General features: G+C 41.2%; 1 protein-coding gene across 1 annotated transcript; it reads right to left on the reverse strand.

Annotated features, from left to right (window-relative positions):
• Positions 1-26,638, reverse strand: LOC112976323 (vacuolar protein 8-like). The gene is made up of 14 exons (XM_026087433.1): positions 26,413-26,638; positions 23,195-23,314; positions 22,128-22,247; positions 20,880-20,999; positions 15,581-15,703; positions 14,462-14,544; positions 13,050-13,175; positions 12,102-12,147; positions 10,794-10,927; positions 6,472-6,600; positions 3,838-3,952; positions 2,768-2,902; positions 1,369-1,494; positions 1-122 (listed from the first exon to the last, which is right to left on the reverse strand). Exons 1-14 carry the CDS (start codon positions 26,636-26,638, stop codon positions 1-3), a joined length of 1,725 nt encoding a protein of 574 aa, XP_025943218.1.
• Positions 26,639-27,220: the final 582 nt, after the last annotated feature.

Here is a 27,220-nt window from a genome sequence, read left to right on the forward strand (position 1 = left end):
TTAACTGTCTGCATGGCAATTAGCTGCCCTGAGAAGCTCTTGAGTTTCTTCTGTTTGTTGACGGACTTGTTCAAGGAGTTTGGTCATTTGGCTTTTTCTGAATGCTAAAGAAAATTCTGGATCTGAAGAGAAAAAAGCAAGTGTGTTAGGTTTGTGAACCTGTAGTAATTGCCCTCTCCAAACATTTTCCCTGTAATTTCTGCAAATGCTTAGAATGCTTTTATTTTAGGTTAGATAGATTTGGTGGTTCTTATTACAGTGTAAAATATACAGAAGGTAAACCAATATTCTTCTACCACGTAAAGGAGAGCAGATACTAGATACCAATCCCATTTTCATTCCTATGTCCAGAAGTCTAAAGCTCAGTTGGCCGTTTCAGCATCATGTATTGTTACTATACAACAGATACATAGGAAGATGTGGCAGGGACTTAGCTCTGGCTCTGTGTGCGTGAAGATGTAAGATGTGAGTAAGTCTAGATAGTATGTATCCCATCTGTACTCAATTTCCACCTCAAAACAAAAAAAACCCTAATCAAAACTGGGAAATGATAAGGAACAGAATTAAAAGTATGCCAAAGATGTGAGATTTTCCAGCTTTGTTTTGCCTTCACTGCAAAATTAAGGCAAAAAAAAAGCAAAATATGCATGATTAAATGCTTGTAGAAAGAATACTGATGTTCTCAGAAATATACATGCTATAAAATGCTAATTTCAATGCAAGATTCCCTCATTTTGGAGGTCAAGGAAATTATGCTTAAGAGAACATTATGGAACAAGGTGCATTGCTGATGACTATTTTAGGCCTGTCAACCTTGAATAGTATTAATCAGCAAAATGGTGAGGACGACAAGCAGTTATTTATTTTCTCACAATGAATTTATTTTTAACGAAGGTTACTGATGTGTCATCTTTGTACATTTTATCTTATTTCTAAGACCTGGCAAGGCCACAGAAATGCTGTTTGTCAATAATGCCTGCCATCAATGCAATCTGCTCATGTTTGCTTGCTGTATCAAAATAAACTAAAATTTCATATTTGAAAACCTTTTTGGACTTCTGAATCCAGTTTCCTGCTGATCAGAAAGCCTTTAATCTAAAAAAGTTATGGCTTGCCTTTATCTTAAAATGTTTTTGGTTATTTTAAAGCAGCTAAGATACTGGCTCCCCTTGAGTCTATTCTGCTATTGTGTTTGCTTTGGTGGGCAGAGCTGGTCCCCAGAAGGAAGCTGCCCAGCACGGCCCTTGCAGGGGAGCGCAGGGGAAATCCTGTTACAACCTGGAGCCTGTTTGCTGCTGACGTGAGCAAACAGCCTGCAGCTGTGCCCTGGAGGCTGGGCCCAGCAGGGAGTGCTGCCGCAGGACGTACCTTCTTGCAATCTGCAGAATGTAGAAATGCCCAGCTGTTGAAAGCGAATCTCTTGGTGGGTAAGGAAATTCTTGAGGTAGGCCTGAATCTCTTTGACATGACATTTCAACAAAAGCATCATCTTTTCTGCAAAAATGGGAGAACCATTGGTGATAAATAGGAACCTTTAAAACACTTCTAAAACCAACCTTTGTACCAACACTTAAGATTGTTAATGACTTGGCTACCTTCAGCTACAATCAATGTTACTGCAAAGAACAGCGAAGGACTTCCATGTGCTACAACCTTTAACTGTGTCGTGGGTACTTCAGGTAAATGATATGCAGAGTTTCTGCTGACGGGGCTGCTGTGCTAGGAAGCTGATCCTTGTGTGAGGGATGTGCTGACTTATGGACAGATCAGCCTTTCGTGCTAACCCAGCTGTGCTGTTGGACTCTGTTCACCTCTTAAGAAGTCTGTTCTGTAGAGAATGCTTGAGGCTAGGATTGAAACAGGTTTGTGTTTTCCCTATTAGAGTCCTTCACTCCAGGCTTCTGTTTCTCTCATTTTGAAGGATTAAAAGGTAACCATGCTTTTCTAGAGAAGATGGCAGGCATCATCTGGACACCTTCTTGCAAGTCTGAGAGGCTCTCAGCTGCACGGAGCAGGTATATCAGGCATAAAGCTCTTCCTTGTCTTGCGCTTTTTCCATTATCTCTCACTGAAATCTAAAAATTACAGGCTACATTCATAAAGGCCATTTTACCTTACTGCTCCAGCTAAACTATTTGAGAATTAAAGCAGTGATGTTTGGTTCAAAATGAAGCTTTCCTCTTGCTGGTTGGGGAGTGGAGTTAACCTAAAATCCTGGGACATGACCATCTCCTTGTAATTGTCTTTAGGATTTTCAACCTCTGCTCCCATCTGTGGGGAATGCCATCATATTGTATATACTGATAGATTTGGTGAGGGGGGTCAAGCAGAAAGATGTAACCGTGCTTCTTGTCTGAAACGTTCTCATCTTTTCCTCAGTAAGAAGAAAGGTAAGGAATATTTTACATTATCCCACCTTCCCACTTAACCTGCTTTTAATGACCTCAGAACTGCTACGGAATAGCACTGCAGAATGGATAGTGCTTGAACAGGGTAACAAACATCTGAATCAGACCTTAATATCCTATGGTCTATTTTCATCTCTTGGCTTTCTCATGCACTCAAGTACTGCTTACTTATGTATTTCAAAGTTGATCGGGAGGCTTTTTTTATGATTATTAAATTTGTAGAGAGGACATGGAGGATGCTTTAGAAATGTTAAATGTTACTTGGTGCCTGACAGTTAACTCCTTTGGAAGAAGGCTCATTTCACTTCAGACAGCTGCAAATATCTTTGAAAGCACAGTTAATGCTGTGTGACAGTTACCATGACCTATCATGTGCTGGATGACGGAGGCAGCTTGAAAGGATGGCTCAGTACGTTCCAGTTGGCCAGCCAGTCTCAGCAAGCACTTTGTCAAGGGCTCGTCCATCCACTGAACCATGTGTAATGTGGCTCCTTCTGGAAGATACAAAGACAGAAGGGTAGTCTGTAAATAAACTCCAGTGCCCTAGAAATGCAGGCGAGAGGTTTGCCAGAACCTTAACTGCCTAAATAGGAAACCTTTTGCACTGCTGGAGAAGCAAAATAAGTGCTGAACTTCTGCAGTAAGTATTTTGGGTTGTAAAAACAGGTCATGACTTGGCGTTGTGCTCTCAACAAGGTAGGTCCATGGATTCTATACACAGAAAGGCCAGTGGATTTTTATCACATGGGTTGTGCCTTCTGACAAGCTGAATCACTTTATGTATGAGAGCTGCTCTAGCACAGTGGGCTCAATCTGCTGGGCTGCTGCTGGGCACCTCTCACAAAATTAAATGCAACATGTCACCAGTTGCAGTGGCAGCTACAGATAAGAAACGTTTGACAGACAATGTCCAACTTCATGACAGGATGGGAAAATCTACACTGATCTTCTCTGCCATGAGGAGAGCTGTACCTTCCATAGCTGGTAATGTGGAATCTCTTAAAAAAAAAAAAAAANAAAAAAAAAAAAAAAAAAAAAAAAAAAAAGCAAGCAATAAATTTAAGGAAAGGCCACATTATGTTTTAGCCTTTTCTTCTTAAATTAGTTCCTGCCGCTGTGAAATGAATCCAGCAGTAGAAACTGAGTGATGTTACAAATAAAAGTAGACAGACCATGCACAGCTGTAAGGTTTGGCACAAAAAATTTYGAGCAAAAAAGTTTAAGCAGTTCAATGGTAAAGAGTGCAAACAGTGGAGCCTATGTCTCTTGCCAGTGGGTCGGATCTTGCTCTCGTTGAAGCTTATGGCAAAACTCCCAAGAGTTTAAAGGGAGAGATCTGGGATGTATGTCTCCACCCATGCTATCGGGATTAATAAAAGATGTGTGCACTTCTCAGATTAATCTGTTTACAGTGAGGTTGCTTCCCTACCTTGCTTTGCCAGCTCAGCAAGGCAAGATGTCACATAATGAAGAGAGTCTTCTTGAATGTCAGTAGAAAGCATGGTCTGGAGGAGGCCTTCAACACATGGGCTCTCAACGATTCTCTGCAACAAAAAAGAGCACTTCCCTATGTTTTTGGTGTCCAAGGACTTCCAAAGTACTGAATTAACCTTAACAATACTGAGGACTAAGACACCAATAAAGAAAATATCCCTTCCCAGACCTCATACAACCAGATGTCAGACACCTTGGATTACTAAGAGATCGCCTGATGTTAGGCATTTCCCAGGGCTTGCCCTGTCTGTAGGCTGTTCTCATGATCTCAGATCACTTTTAGAGCTCAAAGAGTTTCCTAACCTATAACTGTGTGTCAGGCTGTATGTTAGGACTAGGCTGTCATTTGCTAAAGTCTTGATGCAGAGGTGAATAATCTGAGTACTTCAGGACAAAGGGTTGGGAAATGAGGAAGTTTATTAGTTTGGTCATCTAATATTTGCCTCTAGGGCTTTGAAAACTTTCTGACATTGAAAGGCTGTGATCTGCAGAAATATGAGGTGATCTTTCACTAGCAAAGGTAATTCCTGTTGCTGGAGACAATTGTTATGAATTAAACATTTTCTGCTGCACCAAAAATGGTGTTGGACAGCATGTTTCTGCACAGGAGTATATATTTTAGACACTATGTTGGAAATAGCAAGGAGACTTAACCTATSCTGTCCTGGATTAGAAGCACATGAGATCTAGGAATGAATCCTGTTACAACAGTAGGTGACTGTTAACAAGGGAAGTTGAATTCTCCAGGTTGTCAGCTCACTAGGAGCTTGCAGCTCCATAAGGGAGCTCAGATGGCTATCAAGAAAAAGGAATACTTATTTCTTTTGCATTTATTTTATGTTGTAATTTATTAACTTCCTGCTTAGAGGTTGAAGCTGGATTCAAGACTCCTGCCTTTCAAGCTGCCACAGTCTGTTTGTATCCTGCTGGCTTAAAAAGAAAAATTGTTTTCTTCTTGTGACAAGGACTCTTACATGTTCTGGGGTCAGTTCCTTAGACAGGATGCTTGAAACCTGGCACTGGATTTACTTGTGCAGTGAAACCTAAATACATTACAAGGCACATTATGAAGCTTTTATGAAGTTGAAGCAGCTCCCTGCTAATAACAGGAGAAAGGCATAGAATTTGAGTGATAAATACGTCCATTTTTTAAAAGAAGGCTTTGAAAGCCAGAAACATTTTTTACTCTTCCTCCAGACCTTGAGTTCAAGGGAATACACTCCCTTGCAACAACTGATTTCACAACTGTCAAGAATTCCTGTAATTCTTATCTTCATTACTAAGAATGAGAAAACCTTATGATTAAAAATTCACATTTCTAATTCCAATTTGAAATGTGCTGAGAGGTATCTATCTCCCATTCTTCATTATTAGTGAGGTTCATAGATTCATAGCAAAGTTTTCCTTTTGGCTAATTGAAATCTCTTTCAACTCCAGTGAGTGCTCTCTTACCTCATGGGAGAGAGGCAAAGGGGAATGCAAGACTAGTCCTTGTCTGCCACAAAACAAAACTTTATTTTGTACTGCAGTTTGTTACTTAAGCTTAACCTGATCTTGATAAAAGTAAACAAAGAGAAAGAGCTGCAGAAATGAGAATCAACAATGCAAAAAGGGAAGGACAAATAGATTTCCAAGTCTGAAATTGGATAAGTCACTGAGGTTGAAAAGGACATTTCAGACATTTGACACTTCAGAAAAGTAGTCTCTGAAACTAGTAGCAATTAGATCATGGGCACACAGGCAAAAAAAAAAAAAAAAGAAAAAAGAAAAAGGAAGTGAGTCCCCCAAAAATGTGTCCTAGAAGGTGGAGCAAAGGACAAACTAGAGACAAGGATTTGGGCCTTTCCCCCTCCCCCCCCGCCTCCAAAATCAACTATGCTACTAGTGGCAGTGTTTGATCAAGGTGACAGAAATGTGTTCCTTTCTAAAAGTAGTAGGAGGACTAAGAGAACTGAGTACCCTTAAAATGTAAGGAGAAGGGAAATGCACCTGTGGATTACGATTTCATTTGAAGCAAAGTCAGCAATAGAGGTGTTTATAGCATCTTGCCACAAGTAGTATCTTGCCAAACAGGCAAAATATACACTAGTAGTTGGGCTTATAAATAACAAATAGGGAGTGAAATTAGATCAGTGTTGAATGCCATGAATGCATAAGCCAAATCATCCAAAGAGTGAGAATTAGGAAATAAGCGCTCAGTTTCTAACCAAACTCAGATTTTCCTGGACAGTTTCTTTAATTAGTATGAAATCTCTTTACTAGAAATATGTTTTATACCTATGATACAGCCACTCAAATTAGGTGACCACCTCACTGGCTCATAGGCAAAACAAAATATTTCTTGTTTTCATTATCATTTTTATATTGTATTGAAAAAATACAGAAAAAATCTTTTGCTGTGACACATCAGGTACTGTTATTCATACAGTTTTACACAGAATATTAATCCTTGGCATATTGTTTAAAAAGACTAACAAGCAAACAGTTCTTTCTGTGATTAATGCTTATTTGATATAAATGTAACTGCAACTTCCTAGTGTATAGTTCAGTGAAAAAATTGGCTACATACCTGTCTGTTTTTGGAAAGACTCAGGTTTTGGATGATACAAGCAGTATGGCCAACAATGACAGGGTCCGTTTTATGCGCTGCCAGTAGCATCCCCAGGCTCTGCAGTAGCTCTGCACATGTCAGAGCATCCTGAGAAGAGCAACCAGCTTCTTAATTTACCTCCATTACAGAAAACATTAACACATGGCGACAAAACTTTGCACCAAATTGTAGATGGTTCTGAAAGAGGAGTATTACTTACCTTATTTAAACAAACAGCAAAGCAGCTGGGCCCAGACCCTTACCTCTCAAAATACAGTCTACTGATGGCACCAATCTACACTTGCTATGGAAAGCTGGAGCCTTAAGCCGCAGTAGTTTACTCTACACTTGCAGCAAGCTGTTTGCATCAACCACCTTGCAGAGGCTGCTCTGCCACATGAATGGTCATGATGGGAAGGAGACATGGTCGGGATAGGGGTGGAAGGAAAAAGTAGTACGTCACAAAGTACTACTATGTCATTAAGTACCTCAACAGTTTACCTTGCCTAGTAATGGACTCTATTTTTAAATCAGTTTGTGACTGGGCATCTTTTTAGTGGTATGTCCTGAACATCATCTTCTGAGGTTATACATACATTTCTCTGCTTTCTGATGGATATTTTAGATGGGCGTTAGTGAGTCCCTCTCCTCCTGAATGTAATCTACTCCAATTCCCATTAGTATCAATTGGATCAGATCTTACCTCCAAGTTTGGATTACGGGCTGGGTAGTTTCCTCAGTAACAGTATGGATTAACAGGGGACTGTTCTTTACAAGAGAAACCTGATCTCGGCAGGTTTTGGATTAGGTCTGTAGTTAAGAGCAACAAAAGATTTCCTCTTACATTGGAAGAATTTTTTCTTTCCGTCTGTTTTCCTTAGGCATTTGATAGTTCTTTTTGCAATTCTTTTTTGCAGTTCTCAGAACTATTTTATCTGTGTCTCTAGAAACGGAGGCACATTAGAAAAGGTGTTCGGTGTAAAATAAGTCGTCAGTCCTATACACAGTGTGAGAAAATTGGTATATCTCTGAAGTCTGGGAAAGGTCAGGATCACTGATGTGGCACCAAAGGCAGACATCTTTAAGAATTAGTTTAACTTGCATCTTGCATTTGGGTTAAATTACAAAAGAGTATTTTATTTTCCTTTAATATCAGCTGACATCTTCAGTTATGTTTTTTTAAGCACTGTCACAACCAGCAATGCTAAAATAAAACACAAAAATAGATACAAAGGACACTAATATAGCTAAACTCAGGGCATTTAAAGAATCCTCTACGCAGATATGTCTGCAAATTTTCTCTAGCTTTATTTTTCCTTCCCGTCAAAGGCAGAAATCACATAGTTTTAGATAATCCAATCATAATTACCAGTAATGACTTTTGTATGCTTTTGGACTGCCTGTCCTCTTTTCTATGTAATCCCTATCGACTATACTACCCTTATTTGATCTGCTACAGCCTGAGAGAAGGGAATTGTCTACAGGCTATAAATGAACTTTCCAATACATAATGACTTTCTTGCCAAGCTCTTCAATTTATTTAGGACCTACATTAGCAAGTGACAGTCCTCTAAATTCTGCTGAGCCTCTTTTTTGGCTGGGATCCAGATTTTGTTTCCTGGCTCAGTTCTGCACAGTGAGGGAGAGTCAGGAGAGAGCTCTCTGAGTAAAAATGGATCGCCTGGTTGAATGAGGATTGATCCAGCTTCTCCCAAGACTCAGAAAAGACAGTGAGGGGAAGCATTCCAGCAGCAGCTCTGCTCAAAACTGCAATGCTGCACTTTCAAATCCTTGGCTAAGTGGTGCTTGCCAAAATAAATACTACCCGCTGTTTCCCAGGTAGCAGGATGCGAAGGCAAAGCTATTTTGTACCTGGAGTGGGAAGTCAGCGGCGTCATTTGGAGGAGACCTTTGCTATTCCGATTCCCAGCTCTTTGCTCAAATGACTGATTTGAAAGGCCCTTTTGCACAAAGCCTGACTCTTTCCCTGCTGTTTTGGGGGTTGGACTGTCCTTGGGAGAACTGAATAAAATTCCCCCTGCAAAAGGGCAGTGGTCCAGCTCTTGCTGGGAATTGCTGTCAAGGGCCAGGGCAGGAGATTGCAGACAGGCATTTAGGCAGGGAGCGAGGAGGGATGCCTGCAAAGCATCCCAGGAGGTTTGCTTCACGGTAACGAAAGGGCGGATGAAGTCTGCCCTATTGTATCCTGGGGGTATTTGTAATAATTCAAGCATCACTTGACTTGGTTGTAAAGGTTAGCTTTGTTCAGAGGTTTGTTTTCCACCAGCTGTTCCCATGGAGAAGCCCTGCTCTGTCTTGCTCAGCATTCAGCCTGGGTTAGAGAAAGGGACCTTGAAATGATGTGAAAAACAGCCCAGAAAAGGCATGGAGATGGTGAGGAGGGATGCGAGGCAGGATAGGTCAGCCTCTCCTCGGCGTGCCCAGGGCACATGTCGCCATGCAGCAACCTTCAGTGGTCAAGGACAGCCGCGTTTGCTCGTTAAAACAAATTTTGAGATGCAGATAGGATGCAGTGGCAAATAAACCCTCGAGGGTAACGCTTTGCTTTCCAATCACTTGCTCTTGACCCTTTCCCTCCATGAAGGCCGTTTCACTGCTGAGATAACAAGTCTGAGCTCCTGGGCCTTTTGCCTGGCCGGGCTGATACTGAGCCCGTGCCTTTTCTGCAGCTGGGGCTCTGCAGCACTAGTGAAGACGCATTTCAGGATCAGGGAGGAAAGGAGTTGCGGGGTGCTCTTTGCTGGGAGAACAAAAAGCATAAGTGGTGTTTTGGGGTAAGAAAAGAAAATATCAATGAGGAGAATGTTGCAGTATATGCCTCATACCGAGTAACATTTTACTGTGCAAATAGCCTCAAACTAACATAACATATCTCAGTTGTAAGCTTGTCGGGAGCAAGCTGTGTTTTGATTGCACCAGGCAGTTTGACACGCGATGGGGACATTTGGTGCTAATGCAGCACAAAACCTACTAAGTCACAGTGCCTTTGAAAAGCCGCTACTCGCTGCTGTGTAGGCAGTGAGCTTTCCCATTTTTCCATCACGTCCTGGAGTTACAGGAGGTGCAGTCTGCCTTGTACTGTGCAGTGTACGCGCGACCAAGGGATAAGGCAGCAGGCCTCCAATTCCCAGGGGAAATTTCCCAACAGCCTGAACGTATTTCAAGCATGAAAAGCACCTAAACCAGCTGTGGCCACTCAGACTCTCTACTGCTTAAGGGAATATGACAGGAAAGGGTCTCACTTTTTTTTGCCTTATCTGCCCAAATTCTAGCTCTCCTAAGGTTAGTGTTAGCTTAAAACACCCATCAAAAACCATTTCATATCCATGTTCCTAAGGATGCCTTTAATTACTGTAATGGAAAAGCTTATTTAAGAAACAACTAATTTGTCACTCACCACTTACTGGTTTTGCTGTTTTATGTGAAGAATGAAAGTACAGCAGGGATATCTGTTTTGTTTATTTGCACTTGTTTATTTCTAGTCAGACTTCTTTGTGTATTTCCATAGCGTTGCACTGCTAATGGTGGTGTTTACCCTGAACCCAGATGGACAGAAGAACTGTTCTGTAACTAAGGACGCACAGGAGGACGCACAGGAAAGTTCAAGTGAATCAGTTAAAGATAGGCACGAATTTTAATTATATTAGTCCTCCTTGCTGTCTTAAGCCTAATTCAAAAGATGTTAAATATATGCAAATACACTTGCAAATAATTATCTGAGTTGGAAAATAATGTATTTCTGCACTTGACTTTGCACTGACGCACTTTATCTGCACACTGTAAATCAGTTTCTCTCTGCTTTTCAGCGTGTGGGGAAGCCCTGTAGCCAAGGAACAGCCTCCCCAGTGGCCCCCGTGGTTTCTGTCTCTTATGATGCTAGACGTCTGTCCTGCCGCTCATATGCCCACCTGGAGCCCTACAGCCTGAGGAGTGAGGGGGCCATAGAGGARCTGCAGGGACCTCGGGGTCATGACCGAGGAATATGACATCCCTCTCCCCCTCAACCGTCCCCTTGGTTCATCTGACTAACTGCAGCACCCTTTGGGTCCCGCTCACCCCAGCAGATGGACTCGTCAGGTGGTGCAGGTGCAATAGGCAAAACCTGACCTTTTAATTAAGGCCTTTTTGGGTGAGTTGGAGAAGGGCTGGGGAGTCTCACAGAGTCTATCAGTCTTTCACAAGACACATTTTCTTTGCAGTTTTGCCATAACAAAGCGTTATCCCGGGCAGTGGCCAGAACTAGTCTTTTGCCTCTGGTCTTGGGAAATCACCTGCCCTACCTGGTTGCGCGGGTGCTGGCACAGTATCCAGAGCAGTGCAACGGCAGCGCACCGGACGTCCTTATTGCCAGATGCCAGGAGGGAAAGCAGCTTGGGCAGGACGTTGTGAGCAACAATCTCAGCCTGAGTATCCGCTGGTTTGGAAAAATGACTGAGTTCAGTATACTTCGGAGCATCGCTAGGAGGTATGCAGGCTCTGGGCTTAGAGTATTTGACTGCACCTCTGTGATGTTATTAGAAGAGACCTCCTGAGCTCTGTGGGATGGGACAAAGCTGGATATTTGATTACAAAAATAAAGTCTCATTTGTTCTGTCTCCTTCTGCCAAAGGATTAACATAGGCTTGAGACCAGAACATAGCTTTGGGCACGCTTTGCGTCTGCACCTCGCTGAGAAGAAGCGAGGGGAATTTGCTGGGTGCTTCCTTGGCCTAAAGCCTGGTGGGAAGGTGGCAGTTTCTGCTGCGCAGACAGAAAGGTGTCCTCAAGCATCAGGTATCTCACAGAGGGTTGTGGTTAGCCAGGGAGAGACCAGTTTGTCCTGTTCTTATATCTCTGAAACTTCAGCAAGTGCTTCCTGGCACTAGAGGCAGYGCCAGAGCAGCCAGCAGATGGAGCGGCAGTCCTAAAAGGTGGCCACCTAAACAGACCTTGGATTTTCAACCACTCCAAAGAGCAAAGCAGCAGCTCCTCTACTCCCAGCTCCGCTATAATTGTGATTGTCTGAAAATGAAGCCTCTCTACATTTTCTAGATGGACAAGTCTTTTCTGGGCTCTAGGGCTCTAGTGGGGAGTGTGACACTCCTCTGCTGCCATCTCCAGAGTACATTGTAGAAACATAATTGGGCATTTAATAGGATAGGATTTTTTATAATAGCATGACAAATGCTTACGGAAAAAAATAGATTTAATGACAGAGAGATTCATGCCTCGGGAAGAGGCAGGTCCCCACCTGAGCAGCAATTCCGGGAGACGTTCTGTCCTAATCAGGTTTAATGCTTAGGGAGTATGGAAGGGAGTAAAACTTAATATGGTTGCAAAGGCTCGGTGCATAAGAAGACCTATGCTGTCTCTGTCACTTTGTTCAGGTACTTCCCCTCATTACCTGGGAGCTCTGAGGCAGGATTAGTTAGCATATGCGCTAAACCTTCCTCTTCTATTTACATTTCATTAAAAAATAGAAAAGAATAAATCTCTTTGCTCTTAATATGAAAGATTCCCAACCCACTGTGCTCACTCTGAAAGGCAGAGAGAGAGAGGAAAAAAAAAAGAAATCAGTGTGGTTTGTTTATCTTCAAGACACTACTTACCGCTGGTGGCTAAATTTCTTAGGCAAACACATGCCTGGCTTGAAACCTGCTTGTGCCAAAGAGAAAAAAAAAAAGATAGAGTGCATTCTTGGCTGTTGTACTCAAAATAAATGTTACAACACCAGCAAGCTATCACAGTATCTTCAGACCATGAATTTTGGGACATGATTATTTTTGTCAAATGAATCTTTTTTTCAGCCCCACTCCTGATACCCTGCTCTGGTATCAATCATCCCGTTGTTGATGAGAAAGAGCCAATGGGGTTCAGATGTTGGCTTATTTTAGCAACGTCAAATAAATTATAGGAAAATGAAGGGATTTAATTTATCTCATTTGCTTTGCGCTTTTTTTCCCCCCTACCTCCTACACAGAATTTGAAGGTTCCACCTTTTAAATCTGTGGCTTACTGAAGTTTCTTCAATGCATGGCTCCCAATAAAACTGTATTTTCTAGAGGTTATTCTTTGAAGCCATGGATATGCTATGCACACCAAAAGAAACAAACAAAAAAAAGTAGCATAATAGATGCTCCACACACTTGCTATCCTCCACACAGGAATCACCGATGGTGAGTGCCTGGGCAGAGCCAACAGAATTGTGGTTTTGGGGCACATCAACACTCGCAAAAAAGAAACATCAGGAAAATGATGAGTGTGGACCATGCCTACGTTAGCAAACAGCGCAGCATGTTAGGATCAGCTCTGCAGAACGGAAGAGCTGGAAGTGAGGAGCTGAAGCCCATGCCAGTTTGTATTTTGTGGCGATTTACTTCAGACCAGCTGGGCTGGATGCCCTGAGGCTGCTTTATGATGTGAACCAAAGCTCAGCAAGTAGCGACAGTGAGAAGGGTTGCTTCAAAAGTGCCCTCCTGATCTGAATGAAAAGGCTGATGTAGGTGCATGTCTTGTTATCAGCAAATCTGCTCCCTCCCCTCCTCTCTTTGCTTTACCTTGTCTACAGAAGAAGATAGGAGAGAGACGAGTGCCCGCAGCAGGAACCTGTCACCTGTCCTCAGCATAGCTGGGTGGTGCTGTGCGTTGGCTGCCATGTTGCTCAGAGCAGTGCAACTGTAATACTGGAGTGAACCACGAAAAAAATGGAGCGAGAGGAAGGTGCAGTGATGACATGTTGAAGAGAGGGGGAAAAAAAAATGGAGAAATGCTCAGATTTATAGTCGACAAAAACAAAGTGCTTTTTCATCCTTGGGGTGTTTTGTTAGCTAGATGTGCTAACAGCCTGAGTGGGCTTCCTTTAGGAAAAGCGACCTACTGTTGCTACCACAGCAGCTGTGCTGTGGCAGTGTGGGTTGCATAAGCCTGTGAGGACCCTGGGTACTTGGGAATTTACTGTGCTGCTGCCCCTTTGCTACTGCTGGCACCTAAGATAGCTCATTTACATGTGCTGTACTACATGTTTACATTGCTCTGCTGAAGTCGGATGTAGTCACTCTCCCGGCATGCCAGGAGACTGTTTTCAAAGGACTTAAACATTAACGCCAAGAAGGTCTATATATATGGGAGTATGTATTACTGGAGAGGTTATAATTAGAAGAAACAGGTTGAACTGCGAGGAAGGAAATTTTAAGAGGAATATCAGGGAAAGCTGATGACGCTGAAACAGTTTGCAGAAAGCAATGCCAGAGGCTCCATCATTTCAGACATTTAAAGCAGAACTGAATAAAGATAAATAAAACAATGGAGGAAATTACCCTGTGCTAGCTAGAAGACTAATGTACTAGTGGATTTTAAGGTTTACAACTGTGATTCATAGTTTTTCATCAATTTTTCATCATTTAAACTAAGAACCAGCTCTCTGTTAAGTGTGCTGAATCACAAAGAGGTTCTATACAGTATCTGTGGTAGGCATAAAATAGGAAGATTTCCCAGACATTTACAATAAGAAGAAAGAATCTTTGCAAGCTGTGCCTTCCACAAGCACTTCAGAAAATTGCTTAGAGGGGAAGATGAAATTTAGGCTGCAAAGGTACAGAGGAACAGGCCTATCTGCAACTAGCCTGATGATCTGAAGGATGTAGAAAGGTAACTAACTGCATAACAACTGCATGCATGTACACATGCATAAGTGTGTGCTGGCAGATGCACTTCTCAATTACAAATTTTATCCTGTGGAGCTAAAGAAATTGAGTTTCTGACTGAGTAGAGTTTCACCAAGACACTGTCACATACCAGCTTCCTTTAGCAAAAAACAGATAAGAAAAAGACAAGTTCTTTAATTCCTCCCCGTCCCTTCTCTAGAGAAACCCTTCTTTCTCCCTCCCCTTTGTTTTCTAAATTCTGTAGTTTGTGCTCTTGCCACAGTCACACTGCTATTATTTAAAAATCTGACCTGTTTGAACCATACCTGCACTTCTGAGTCAGCAGACTCCAGCAGCAAAGTGAGAATTGGGAGGGCTCCTTCCTTGCATAGAACCTGTTGGATCTTCTCTGCCATTTGAAAAAAAAAGTGCTGTTAGTGTCCTGCCTCTTCCCTTCCTCTCATCTGAAGAAACCACTCAAAATGCACAACCATTAGGGTCCAGAGACTGATGCTATTCATCCAAATATATTCCAATAAGTGTGACTGGAGAGTATATAATTTAGAGTTTGTGCAAACTACTTGTATGCAGCTGTTTTAGCAAAATGACTAGCAAGCTGTCTGACTGATTTAGCCCTTCCTAGTTTTCTACTAAAGATTGTTCGGAGAATTGCCGGAGAATCTGAAAAACCTCAGGTATGACATTCACCATGGTTTCTGTGTAAAAAAAAAAAGTATTTAAAAAATTCTGAACAATGGCAGAAGTGTAACAGCCGACTATAAAAGTTCTTGCCAACCATTCCCCTCTACCATTTAGAGATAAAAGACATCACTCACAGCTGTATCATCTAGCTGTGTGGGATAACAGCATCATCTAGATGGGTGGGATTTAATGTTGGCCTCTGTTTCAGAGTTAATGTGTGGAAATATTATTGCAGAGGACCAAATATTGCTCTTGCTGAAGCTGATAGCACAAATCCCAAGAGCCTTTAATGGAAACAACGTCAGATACAATAGTTATTGTAATTGGCATCTTGCAACATCAAGTTAGCGATACAAGTCAAACATTCAAAGAGTTGAATGTTAGATAAGTTTCCGAGATTGCTTCAAAGTATCTCCAGATGTGCTGCTAGCTTTTTAGACCAAGTTATTTTTTAACTTTTTTTTTTCTTTTTCTTTGACTGATGACTTAATAGCTTGCGCATTAGCTCCTTGAGGTTGAAAATCAAGCCTTCCTATTTTGGGACAGGGAAAAAATGGGTCTGTATTAGCTAAAGAGAAGCCAAACTAAAATCATCAGCCTATGGTATCATCATGAATGCCATGTGCAAAGGAAAACACTTGTTGCTCAGATATGCCTTAATGATTTCGAATTATATATTTTTCTATCTATCCGCAAGAAATTTTCTTTCAGCAATTTCAGATAAATCATTAGTCAGAAAGTACCTGACTGTGTGAGGTTGAGAATAGCACCAACCGCATTTTGTTGGACTCTAGGATCATAGGAATTGGCAAGAGCCAGCAGGGGTGTAATTCCTTGAGCAGCACCAATAGCCTCCTGGTTGGACTCTGGGGAAAATATTAGAATAAGAAAGAAATAAGACATTGTCATGCAGTATCCTCTTACTGAGAGTTAGGAGCAGGACATATAAAACTAGATTTCTTTGGAGTTTACTTTTCTGATTTTTTTTGGTACTTATCAAAATTTCTCTCCGAGCTCAAAGGAAACCATTAAAAAATTCCAAGACTTCAAAAAAGAGCAAACTAATACATGACTTGTGGCTTAACCATTGATCATAGCTGGTTTTAGCATAAGATCAAGGCATGCTTTTGTTTTGTGGATGGGATGACTAAGATAAAAGGAAGATAACTCCCCTTAAACAGGTTAGTCGGTGCCATCCTTGCCTTGTACCCCTAGCCCTACTCTGTCCAACCAACCTGTTCACAATATGCTAACCAAAAGTGACATAATAATTTATATAATTAATTATATTATACTATAATACTTATTATGATAATGATTAATTGCAGATAAGACAGAATTAATTTAGCAGGGTATATTCAGTGGGCCAATTTCTGTCACTGAATGTGCCTATGACACTCCAATCACAGCTACAAGCAACATACAGGTTCCTAAAAACAGACTTTGGCATAACCACTGGAATTTGAAAAGGTGCTTCTTCTCAGAAGCGGTGGTACTTCCCTGCCCGGCAGTGTATTAATTTGTAGAGTTGTATTCAGCATCCTGGCATACAAGCAGAATTTAAAAAAAAGATCTGCAGAATCCTTTGAGACTCTTGGATGAAAAACTTAAAAAGAGAGTTAACTATAATGCTTAAATAATGCTACAACATACTATATATTATAAAATACTATATAACATACTTATATACTGTGTATATAGTATATATACTGGATACAGTAATATTACACTATGCCATAAAATATAATACTAAAAACTTTAACAAATATAATTTAGAAAAAAAATCTGCTTTTAGTTCTTCTCCTTTTGTTTTGGACTTAGTCAAGGTAGCCTCAATTCACCCTTATATAAAAGAAAATCCTTCCTTTATGATCTTCCCCACCCCCTTACCTTGAGGCCAACAAAACATTCGCAAGAAACATTGGCAAAACTTTGCCATCATGCTGAGATGGCTGGCCTCCCTTCTGACTGAGACTGTGGTCCTCCCACATTTATTGTATCTTATCTCTTTGTTAATTTATAAGCTGATTTGGGTCAGGACTGTCTTTTTATTCAATCTTTATACAGCGCTTAGCGAGGTTGGTTCCAGGTTCACGGCTTGGACTCTGGCCGCTACCTTAATCTAGAAGCCTAAGCCACAGAACAGTGAAATTAGAGATGTTGCCTGCAAGTAGATAAAGCAAAACAAATTAAATTGAAAGGGAAAAAAAGTAAGAAAATTAGAAGAGAAACTGTTCTTTGACTTGCTTAGTATTGGCCAGCAACAGAATAGTCTCTCTGTCCTGAAGAGAGTTTGCAGTTCTGTGTAACCAAATATTCTGCAAGCTGCAGGAACCAGCAGCTCTGTAAAGACTTTTAAAAGGGAAAAAATTGTTTAACTTACATGATCCCTGCAGAGCAATAGTAACCACATTATAAGCAAGACAAAGCTTTTTTGAATAAATAAGGTGTTGACAGTGTTCTTCTTTTATGACCTTTTCTGAAAGACCTTTAGAAAAATCACTTTCTCTTATATCACAGTATTCTGCAGACTTTTCATAAAAGAAAAAGGCAACATCCATATTCTACATCTTTCATTATTTATTTGAGCAAAACAGCCATTGAAGTCCACTGGAGTTTTCAGTATTGTTTCATTTACGTACATTTCTAGATGGTTTAAACAGTGGCCAGTCTCCAAAAGCTTGCTGAGAGAAATAAGTAGCAGAAAGCAGGAAATGGGTAGGTATTTGGATGAGATCAACTCTTCAGGTGCTAATTAACTTAGAGACTTAAGAGAACAAAAACATTATTTCTATACCTGGAGCCTATCTAGACTGGGAAACTGACTGGCATAGGTAGCCCAGGATAGCTATTCAGGTAGAGTTCAGCCAGTATGCCTTTAGTATTCTGAATAAATCCCTTTCTGTGACCATCCCCTTCATATGAACATTTTATACTCAAGGAAATACCCTTTATTTTGGAAAAAATATTCTCATTTTGTGAGCAAAATAATTGTTCTGGGCAAAGTCATGTATTTAAAAATAGCTTTTCCATGTGGGAAACTATTACTCTGGTGGCATTTTCTGATCAATTTTGTAGACAAGCCTTTCTCCACTATAATCTGCCTTTATATTGTTCTTGTGTTTCCCTCAGCAGCAGCAGAAATACTTTTGTGCGGTTCCATCTGATGGAAACCAGTCTAGTCTGATGTAAACTCTAATTAGGTGAGTAAAGGAGAAAGGCAAAAAGATTAAGAATTCAGATATTGCTGTTTCCTTGATTCTTTCACACAATACTCTCCATTACTGTTTATGAATGTAGAAGAGAAGCTCATGTTTGGACAACATGATTACAGAATTTGGGTGATTTTTTTATTCCACCCTTCCTCCTAGGGCAGGGAAGGAGGGTCCTGTATCCTTCTGTGAGAGAGGTTCCCAGGGACGCATTTCCAATCTGATGCTCTTCCTAAGGGAACATTGGCAGTGGCAGAGTATCAAGTTGTTGTGCACTTCGAAGGCTTGTCTTCCTTTAAGAAACACAGCTGACTTGATTTGAAAAGGCTTCACATCCGCGAGAGCTGAAACAGTTTTTCTGCCTGAGGGCTCAGCGCTGCTGCTCAGCACCAGGAGCCTGCAGCAGTCAGGCCGGGCTTGGACACTGTGCTCGCCCAGGAGGGAGGTGGCCTGCAGACAACTGGGCACCACCTCTCCCGTGGGAATGACCAGAGCGCTGGTTCTTGCGGTGGGAGGGTGGAAGGACCATGACAGATACACACGTGATGGAAACCTCCGTGAGCAGGAAACCCCACCTTTTCTTCTTTTCCCTTGGGTCATTCACTAGCTAACCGGTTCTGCTCTGCTGTCTTCGTTAGAGCCCATCATTGTGGGCTTGCCAGATTTTTTTTTTATATAAATCATTTTCTCTCGTCCTTCTCTCCATTCTCATTCTAATTTCAGTCAGATATTGTGACTGAATAGTTTATCTTTTTCATAAACTTATGACAGAATGGATAGAGATACCTGCTCACCAAGATGTGTAATTGCATTACAGTCTCCATAAGAGATATGGCAGGCTAGATCATGTTTCTGTTTCTGTTTCGGACCACTTGCTTATCTAAATAATGCAGTCCCTGCACAGATGCCACTGCAACCTCTGATCTGATCCCCCTTAAAGTACTTTTAGAAGGGGGCCACATGTTCAGATGCCCCTCTAATGTGAGAAAATCAATAGCATCTACTCAAGCTGGGTCTAAATAACTCATCTTGAAACCTGCATTTATAAATTCTTTCTTTCCACTCTCTGCCATTTGCGTGCTTGAAAAATAGCTGGCACAATTCTGAATGCGCACTAGCAGTTGTTAGCATAGACACCAAAACCAAATCCAGCTTCAGTTGTGTGTTATCACTTTTGTTCCTGGCTCTGTACTCAGCTCATCCTCTTTGTTTAGCTTAATGCAGATGTTCAGCTTTCCCTAAAGTCTTGCTGTGAACATTTACTTCAGTTTTTGTCTACTTTGAGAGGAGTTCTTATTTCAGGACTGACTATTTTCACTCAGACTGAAAAGGTACAGATAATTTCAAATGTGCATGTGTTCTCTTGCTCTGTGGACAAACACTGGTGTTGAAAAAAACTGACCCTCAGATCCTTTCTGCTGAATGGGCTTGTTTACTGGTTTTGTTCTTGGCTACCTATTACAGCTGATAACCAGACATCCCAGTTTACAAGCAATTTGCAGGCACATTGCTAAACAGTTTCACTCTGCACACAGTCTTGGAGACTTACTGCAGCAGAATTAAGATATATTACTGTTCTTGGATTTAGAATTTTAGTCACCTTAAGGCCATATAAAGGATTATCCTAATTCGGTTGTGCTTTCATATTTAGCTTTTTTAAATCACTGTGGAGCATAAATGGCTTACCTAAAGGACATGACTAAACACAATTTTTTTCTCAAATAGAAACTTTAAGATACCAGAGTCTGTGAGTTAGAATTTAATTAAATTATAGAGAATTGTCACTTGCTTTATTCTCACTGCCGCAGAAGCTAAATGTACTCTGAAAAAGAAAGAAATGGATCCAGTCCATCTAAATCCCAGCTAAACTGGGACAAAGGTTCTCAAAACTGATCTAATCAGTCATCGCTCCAGCCTACCCCCTTGCAGGACCCCCCTTGCATGAATCCCTACCTAGTTTGAAAGCTCCTTGGGTGCTTAACTTTAACTACTTGAGCTTGGAAKTGCACTGGCACCAAAGGCCCTGTGCAACAGCATTAGGTGACTGCCCTCAACAGAGAACGAAGGTGAATTGGATCTGGAGTGGCTTCCCTATACTCGGGTTAAAGACAGAGACATCTAAATCAGCTGCATGATATCACCACCACGATGCAATCACAAAAAAAGCAAATGTTATCATATGATGTGTCATACAACATATTTCCCTGGGATGTGACAATGAAAGACCCAGGTGAGACCCCAGCTGGAATATTGCACATTTCTGGTCACCTGTCTCTCAGAAGAGATGAATTGAAAATGGAACTCTTGCACCATTTACATACATCTCTGTTCTGTAACAATGTTTGAGGTCTGTGGTATCACAAAGCAGCAGATGAAATTGCCATCTTCCATTTCCATAACATATAATTTACACCCAGAAGGGCTATGAAGATGAAGAGAGAGCCTGCCTTACAAGAGGAGTCTAAAAGAGCTTGGCTTTCTCAGTGTAGTAAAATGAAGCGGCCTCGTCATTGTAGACATTAGAGAGGGAGAACTATTGAAGCAAAAGCCAATATAGACACTAATTACGATAAGCTAGTCATGAATATATTTAGGCTGGAAATTAGAAAAAGGTTTGTAATCATTAGAGAATGAATGACAGAAACAGTGAGAAAATGATCTTAACTGGAATCTCAAGAAGTTGAATTTATGATGGAGGAATACTGAAATTTGCTGCTGAATCTTATGACTCCTCTAAACCAATTGTAAATAGGTTGTTCGCCTTGAAATATGACATAAGAGTTGTAATGAATTCACTTCAGAGGAAAAAGGGAAAGAACAGCACACTCACCTGAGATAGCCAAAGTCATGGTGCAGGCACAGGAATTACACTGGACAGTGGGATCTCCTGACTCAAGCAGCTCCAGAATTGGCTCAAGTAAACCCATTTGGACAACTAGTTCTTTGTCAACTATCCATAAATTCAAGAAAAAAATGGACAAACAAAAAGTAAATTGTTAATACCTTTGTGCAAAGAATATACCTTCCTTTGGCTGCTTTGGAGTCTATACTATGATTATGCAAAAATGGACCTAGCATGGAAATAGAGTGAAATGCACCCACATATCCCTAGCTTGGTTTGCTTGATTCACCTTCAGACTCACGAAAGGATGTAAGAGATGCTCAGAGTCTCTAGTTCAGGAGTTCCCAAATATTTCTGCTAGCAATTCTGTTTTTAGATACAAGATGCAATTTGGAAACTGCATTTCCAATAGGTACACAGTTTACTCAGGCTCCCCTTTCCTTTTGAAGGTAGACTTCTAAAAATTATTTTTGACTTTTAAAGAGTGACATGATACTATTTGCAGCAGGATCCTTTAAAAAAGGAAAGAAAAAAGCTAACCTCATTGAAGACTGATTCTGTCTTCTGCTGGTATGGGATAGTGTGATGGAATACCAGTTGTGGCCCAGGTGCCAGGGAGTGCAGTAGCAGATGCCCTAAATACTCCGTTGAGTGGGTGTGGTTCATTGATGCCTTGTCTGTCAACTTAAACTTTATGGTGATGTTTGTCATCTGCAGCTCCCCAGTCCTATCACAAAGAAATCAGCCCTACTAGCCTACAGAAGTGAGTGAAATCTACTAAACATCTTGTTTTATTTGCTTTTTTTTTTAATCTGCAAACAACTTAAGACCAAATTTCAGTTAATAAATAACAGAAAAATGAGCACTGTCTCAGAGGCAGAGTTTGTTTCTGAGAGCTGTATCTGTTGTTGAAAGTGTAAGTGGTGGGCTTCTGATCCAAGAATGAGAACGGCATAGCTATTCCCACATCAGTCTGGGAATAACTGACCAGCCTTTGCAGATGGAGCTGAGTTCTCTTGCCCCATGATAGAACGTAGCTTGGGGTGATCTAACATATCCTCCAGAATCCATGTGGTTTGCAGACAGAAACAGATTCACACCTGTCCAACCTATAGTGTGAGAAAAGGAATTTGGATCTGTATAGACTTGGGTATATAGATGTGCCCTCCTTATGCACTGGGTCTGGCTGAAGAGGTACCTTTTCACCAGAACAGAGGCGGGTTGTTAATTACTCACTGTTTCTTTCCAGCAAAAAGTTGACAAGGGACAAGGATGACATCTGTTGCACCTCCAGGTCAGCAGACCGCAGCAAGGCATAGAAGGGTTCCAGGTGCTCCACAGGCAGGGGGACATTCACTGCAGCAGTGAGGGGAAATATTCAGGTATCCCGCCATTCCTTGCAGTCTCTGACATTTTTGTCTCATAGGTGTTAGACCTCAGGTGCTCCCAAACACAGCCTTAGTGGTATTCCCCTTCATTTAAATTCCATTGCTACTAGCAAAGCAGGGCAAGTTCCCTGCAAATGTTTTGAATAATCAAATACTTTAAAGACATTATGGGAAGGGAAGCAATATGCTTAGCTACTAAACAAGTTATTCTACCCCGTAACTGGTCCTCATATCATGGCTGTCTGCACTTTTTAGCTGGAAAAAATACATGGGATAAAGCTATCAAGCCAAACGCCTGAATGTTCTCCTTAAGTAAAATTTAAAAAAGCAAATAAATAAATCATAGCCTGATTTTTGCTGATATTTCTACCATTTTGTAGGACCCGAACTCCTGCTGGAATCTTACTATTTGACATATCTAGGCTGACTTCTATCTGTTTACAAATTATCTCAGGAGCCAAGTGCTTCCATGGAATGGTTGGTACACAGAGGAATGCTTCCTTCATGAGTCTCCACTACCATCTGACCTCTAAGGCTTTATTATCTTCTAAAACCTATGTAATGTAAAACCTTAAAAGAGCACTATGTCCGTTTCCTTGCACCATACTTTCGACTGTGTTGCTCTCAGGAGATTCATTATACACAGACTCTCAAAGGGGTTGTGCTCAATTTTTTTCAGAGGTATTACAAGTACATAAATAATAGCCTTTTATAATTAAGAGAGATTATCTCCTCATAGCAAAACCCAGAACAACTCTACCCACATTGCTCTGACAGCATTTCCATTTTCCTTAGCAGAAAACATAACATGAAAGAAAAAAAAGAACTTTGATACATTAGGGAGTTTCACAGTTGAAAAAAAAAATTTTTAATTTTAATTATGTGAAAATTTCCTAATGCACTGAGATAACTTACTGTGCTGACTCATATGCAAATAGTAGAGAGCTGCAGACTGTTGTAATGCTGGGTTTTCTGAAAAGGCTAAGGTCCTTAAGGCTTCCAGGGTGTCCTTTCCAAGCGGTGACATTTTGAAACCTAAAGATGTACAATGACAGCACAGACTCAATTATATCCAAAAAAGTTTAGTTTACAAAAAGGACTAAAAATTTGTAGGCACCTACATAAGCAGCCAAACAAATATGTAAGGATATTTGTACTGCAACAGCTCCACTGAACCCATCTATCCCTATTCATGTTTTCAGGAGCAGTAGTAATAAATCAGTCTAGAATAACCTGTCCTTGGCAATGCCTCTTATGAAGTTCATGCAGCTAGTGATTGGAAGCAAGATAAATTATAACCCTTAGATGCTTTTATGCTGTCCAATTTAAATGTAGGTGTTCTTTTTCTCCATAAAACTTTTCATCTTTTCTTGAATCACAGAAATTCTTTGTTACAATATATCTTGTCAAATTGGCTTTCTTAGCTATGAACTGTAGGCAAAGTTTATGTTTTTAATTTGTTACATTTTATTTTTGTTATGTTTCCTATCCTTAGCATTGCAGTAAAGTATTTCAGGGAATAGCAAAATGGATTGCAAATGGGCTTGCCTCAGGCTCAAATTCCCCGCGTGATTCTGCCTGTTCTTGAGTATGATATTTCCCCTATGAATAAAACAGGTGTTTTGCAGTAGCTGTCAAAAATACAGCAACAGCAGTCATGCATGACTTCTATACACCACCGTAGTATGCACTTATAATGAGTGGAACGGAGCAGCAGAGATGAAAAAAGGGCCATCAGACCAATGCTCCAGTATTTCAACAGTATAAACTGTTGAAAAGGTAATGTAGTTTGAAGTAATTTGTAGTTTGAACTGGCTGGCGGAGCACTCAGGTACAAGATGTATTTATAGACAAGAGATTAAAGCAGTGCATTAAAGATTCAAATATCTCTATGAACAACAAGAACTAGCCACTTTACCTCCCATGGGAAAAAGGGGATGTGATGAATGTAAACTTTCCTGCCTTAGTATGAAACTCCGCTCAAGCCGTTGGAGGCTGCTGACATATCAAGAATAACAAACTCCTACCTTCAGGATTAGGTAAGCGAGTTTCACAGAAGGACTGATTCATATAAAGATCAGTTTTGGTTAATAATTAGCAATAAACAGAAGAACGGACTAGCCAGTGTGTAAGCTTTTGGAGTAAAACCAACAATCTCTTCATGTGGTTTAATTCCATTGTTTACACACCAACTAGTTGAATCTCTCGCATCTCTCTGCATTTTTGGTTGGGGGAACAATGAAAAAGAAGCCTCTCAAAATCTTCACCTACTTATAACACCAAACATATGCTGCTGTAGCTAACAACTGAGTATAATGACCAACCATGAAGTCTCTCCATGCATCCAAACTCTGCCCAAATGTTAGCTCCCTGACTATTATAAGGATGCAATGTGCCTAGAAAGGAGGATTGGCTTGCCCCACTTTGGAATAAAATACATAGGAGAGTGCTAAAGGTAGAGGGAAGCAGCTTGGTTCTCTTTGGTTCTTCTTCCTGGGCTCAGTGTATCTATTATCATGGATGTCAGGACCTTCCTGAGAGCGCACACTGCCATTTGCGCACTGCTGTCGCAGCAGCTCCAGGCTCCCTGCTACTGTGCCCTAGCTCCTTAGGACTGAGGTGGACCAGCCCTTTGAAAACCCATCTCAGAAGGAAAGGAATTTCTTAAGAAAACATACACTTACACTTTTTGGAAAGCACCAGTGGGTGCTGCAAAGGACCATACTGGCCTCACCATTTCTTCCAGACCATCCATTCCTTGTGACTAATTTGTCAACTGAGCTGGGATACTGCTGAGACCGTCTCTTACACAGTCAGAAGCATGGTAGCCTTTGGAAGAAAATATTCAGCCTTGGAAGATCTCCACTGTACACAAAGCTGAAAGGTCTAGTTCTATTCTGAATATGGACTTCAGGATTCAGGCAGTGCTTAATGTTCAACGGTTAGTGGACCATATAAACAGCATGAGACCCCCCCACATTCACAGAGTAATGGCACCAGTTAATACCAGCGTTAGCTGTCGCTAATCCATGCATACTCCAAATTATCAGCATCACAACAATTAAACCGAAGCTTGTTCCATGACAGATCATTTCAGTGTTACTGTGTCACACCAAGGACAAGCTGCAGCCTTCACAGAAATGGAAGTAGAAGAGTCTGCAATTTTGTAGAGTAGCTTTAGCCCAGCATTGATAAACATATGCAATTATCTGAGAGACAAAGCAAAAACAAACAAGCAAACAGCCTCCTCTCCAAAAAAAGAAAAAAAGAAGCCTGAGACCAGGAAGGATTTTAGGTCAGCTTTTCACTGAAAGTGCCAACTGACAAAATGCACTGACCCAAGATTTCCGTGATTGCAAGAATGAAAAAAAAAATGTTTTCCTATTAATGCTGCTATATCCTAGGATGGGCTAGAGAGAACACCATAGCTAGGTAAGCAGGGGAATTAGGGAGTTAACCTATAAAGCAGAGAAGCTTTACAAAGAGTTATGGATCTACACTGATTCAAGCACAGGCCCTTAATCATGTTCAAGCCTTCTATCTAAAATGTTTGCACAAAAGTGCTTATGCAGACCAGATGCTTGGGTCTGAGAAGGTCCTGGGAGACCAGTGGGATTTGTAGGGACTTTGACTTTCCCCACATACAGCATGGACACCCTTAGTGCAACTCCAGCCACGTGGATGTGCAGAAATCACCCAGGAGCACACTGTGATCTGTCTGCTTTCAGATCTGGGCTCCAGTAGTGTCCAGTGTAGGCACAGCCTGTTTCCAGCTGTGTCACTTCAGTGACTGGGTCTGGGAGACAAAGAAAAGATTTGATCCTTCCCCTCCTCAAATTAACTTCAGTTACTAGAGAGACTTGTTTTTATGACACATATTTATGTGGGTTATATATTAGCAATGGTTGCACAGCAGAAAGTGACTGACCATTTGTACCTAGATCCAACTATTACACCATGTGAACCCTTGGTGTCCCATACACAAAAGAAAATGCTCTGTAGTTCTATCTTTTAGTACATTGCCAGGCTGCTCTATGCCATGTCAGAGGAGTTCAACCAGCAATCTGTTTTCAACATGCAAGAAGAATCTCCTTATCATTTCCCAAACCCTTTACAAAACCAAGCCCTCTTACCTGTTTGGATGTGCTGCAGAAACTCTTGTGCTGTCGCCCTCTCATGAGGCTGCAGGATGGGCTTGTACAGCTGTCTGCCTTTAGAGCTGCTTTGTTTTAAGCAAGAGCAGCTGCTTATCAGAATTAAGCACTCCTTAATGTTGTGCAGCAGCTCTGCGGACGTCCTCTGAACCATGGCCACAAAGTCCCGCAGCAACTGCAGGCATCGTCCACACAGTTGACCCATTCTTGTCCCAACAGCGGTACAAAGCAAGGGGAAAAGGGAAAAGATAGAAAGAAAAGTCTCTTCCCAACTTGTCCACGTTTTGCACTAATTTGCTGCCTCAGTGTTTGTCCTGTGTGGAAGATGTGGTTTAACGCTACACCATGTGCAGTCGCTGTAAAAGAGACAATCTTTTTTCTGTGTCCAAAAAGCTACATTGCACAACAGGACCGGTTTTTGCAGGGCTCCTGTGTGAAGTCCACAAAATATTATTCAAAAGGCTGGATCAGAGCCAAGCTCAAACACCCTCCCTTTGCTTGAAGAAAAATAAACTGATGACCTAAACTCATTCCATGGAGCGCAAACAAAGTTTAACTCCTGGAGCATCCACCAAAGCCTTCACAAGGCTAGAAAAGCTCTGGGATAATGAAGAAAGCAACTTCAGTTTTTGTAAGGCAACCTTGTACATGAAAGGTAGGCACCACCTTGTCTACATGTGTACAAGCTGCAGCTGCCAATGGGAGAGGAAGACGTCTGACGTCTGGTCTCCTGTCACCTCTACATGTCGTCTTCTGTTTAGATCAAAAAAAAAAAAAAAAAAAGGAC

The sequence above is a fragment of the Apteryx rowi genome, unplaced genomic scaffold, assembly GCF_003343035.1.
Source record: "Apteryx rowi isolate R43461 unplaced genomic scaffold, aptRow1 scaffold_716, whole genome shotgun sequence".
Taxonomy (NCBI): Eukaryota; Metazoa; Chordata; class Aves; order Apterygiformes; family Apterygidae; genus Apteryx; species Apteryx rowi.

Coding starts and splice junctions, on each gene's coding strand:
- LOC112976323 (XM_026087433.1), bottom strand. CDS start 26,638: ATGGGTCAACTGTGTGGACGATGCCTGCAGTTGCTGCGGGACTTTGTG. Junction 6,601..10,793: donor GCCAGCACCCGCGCAACCAG/GTAGGGCAGGTG, acceptor TGCTCTTCTCAG/GATGCTCTGACATGTGCAGA. Junction 123..1,368: donor ATTCTGCAGATTGCAAGAAG/GTACGTCCTGCG, acceptor TTTTCTCTTCAG/ATCCAGAATTTTCTTTAGCA.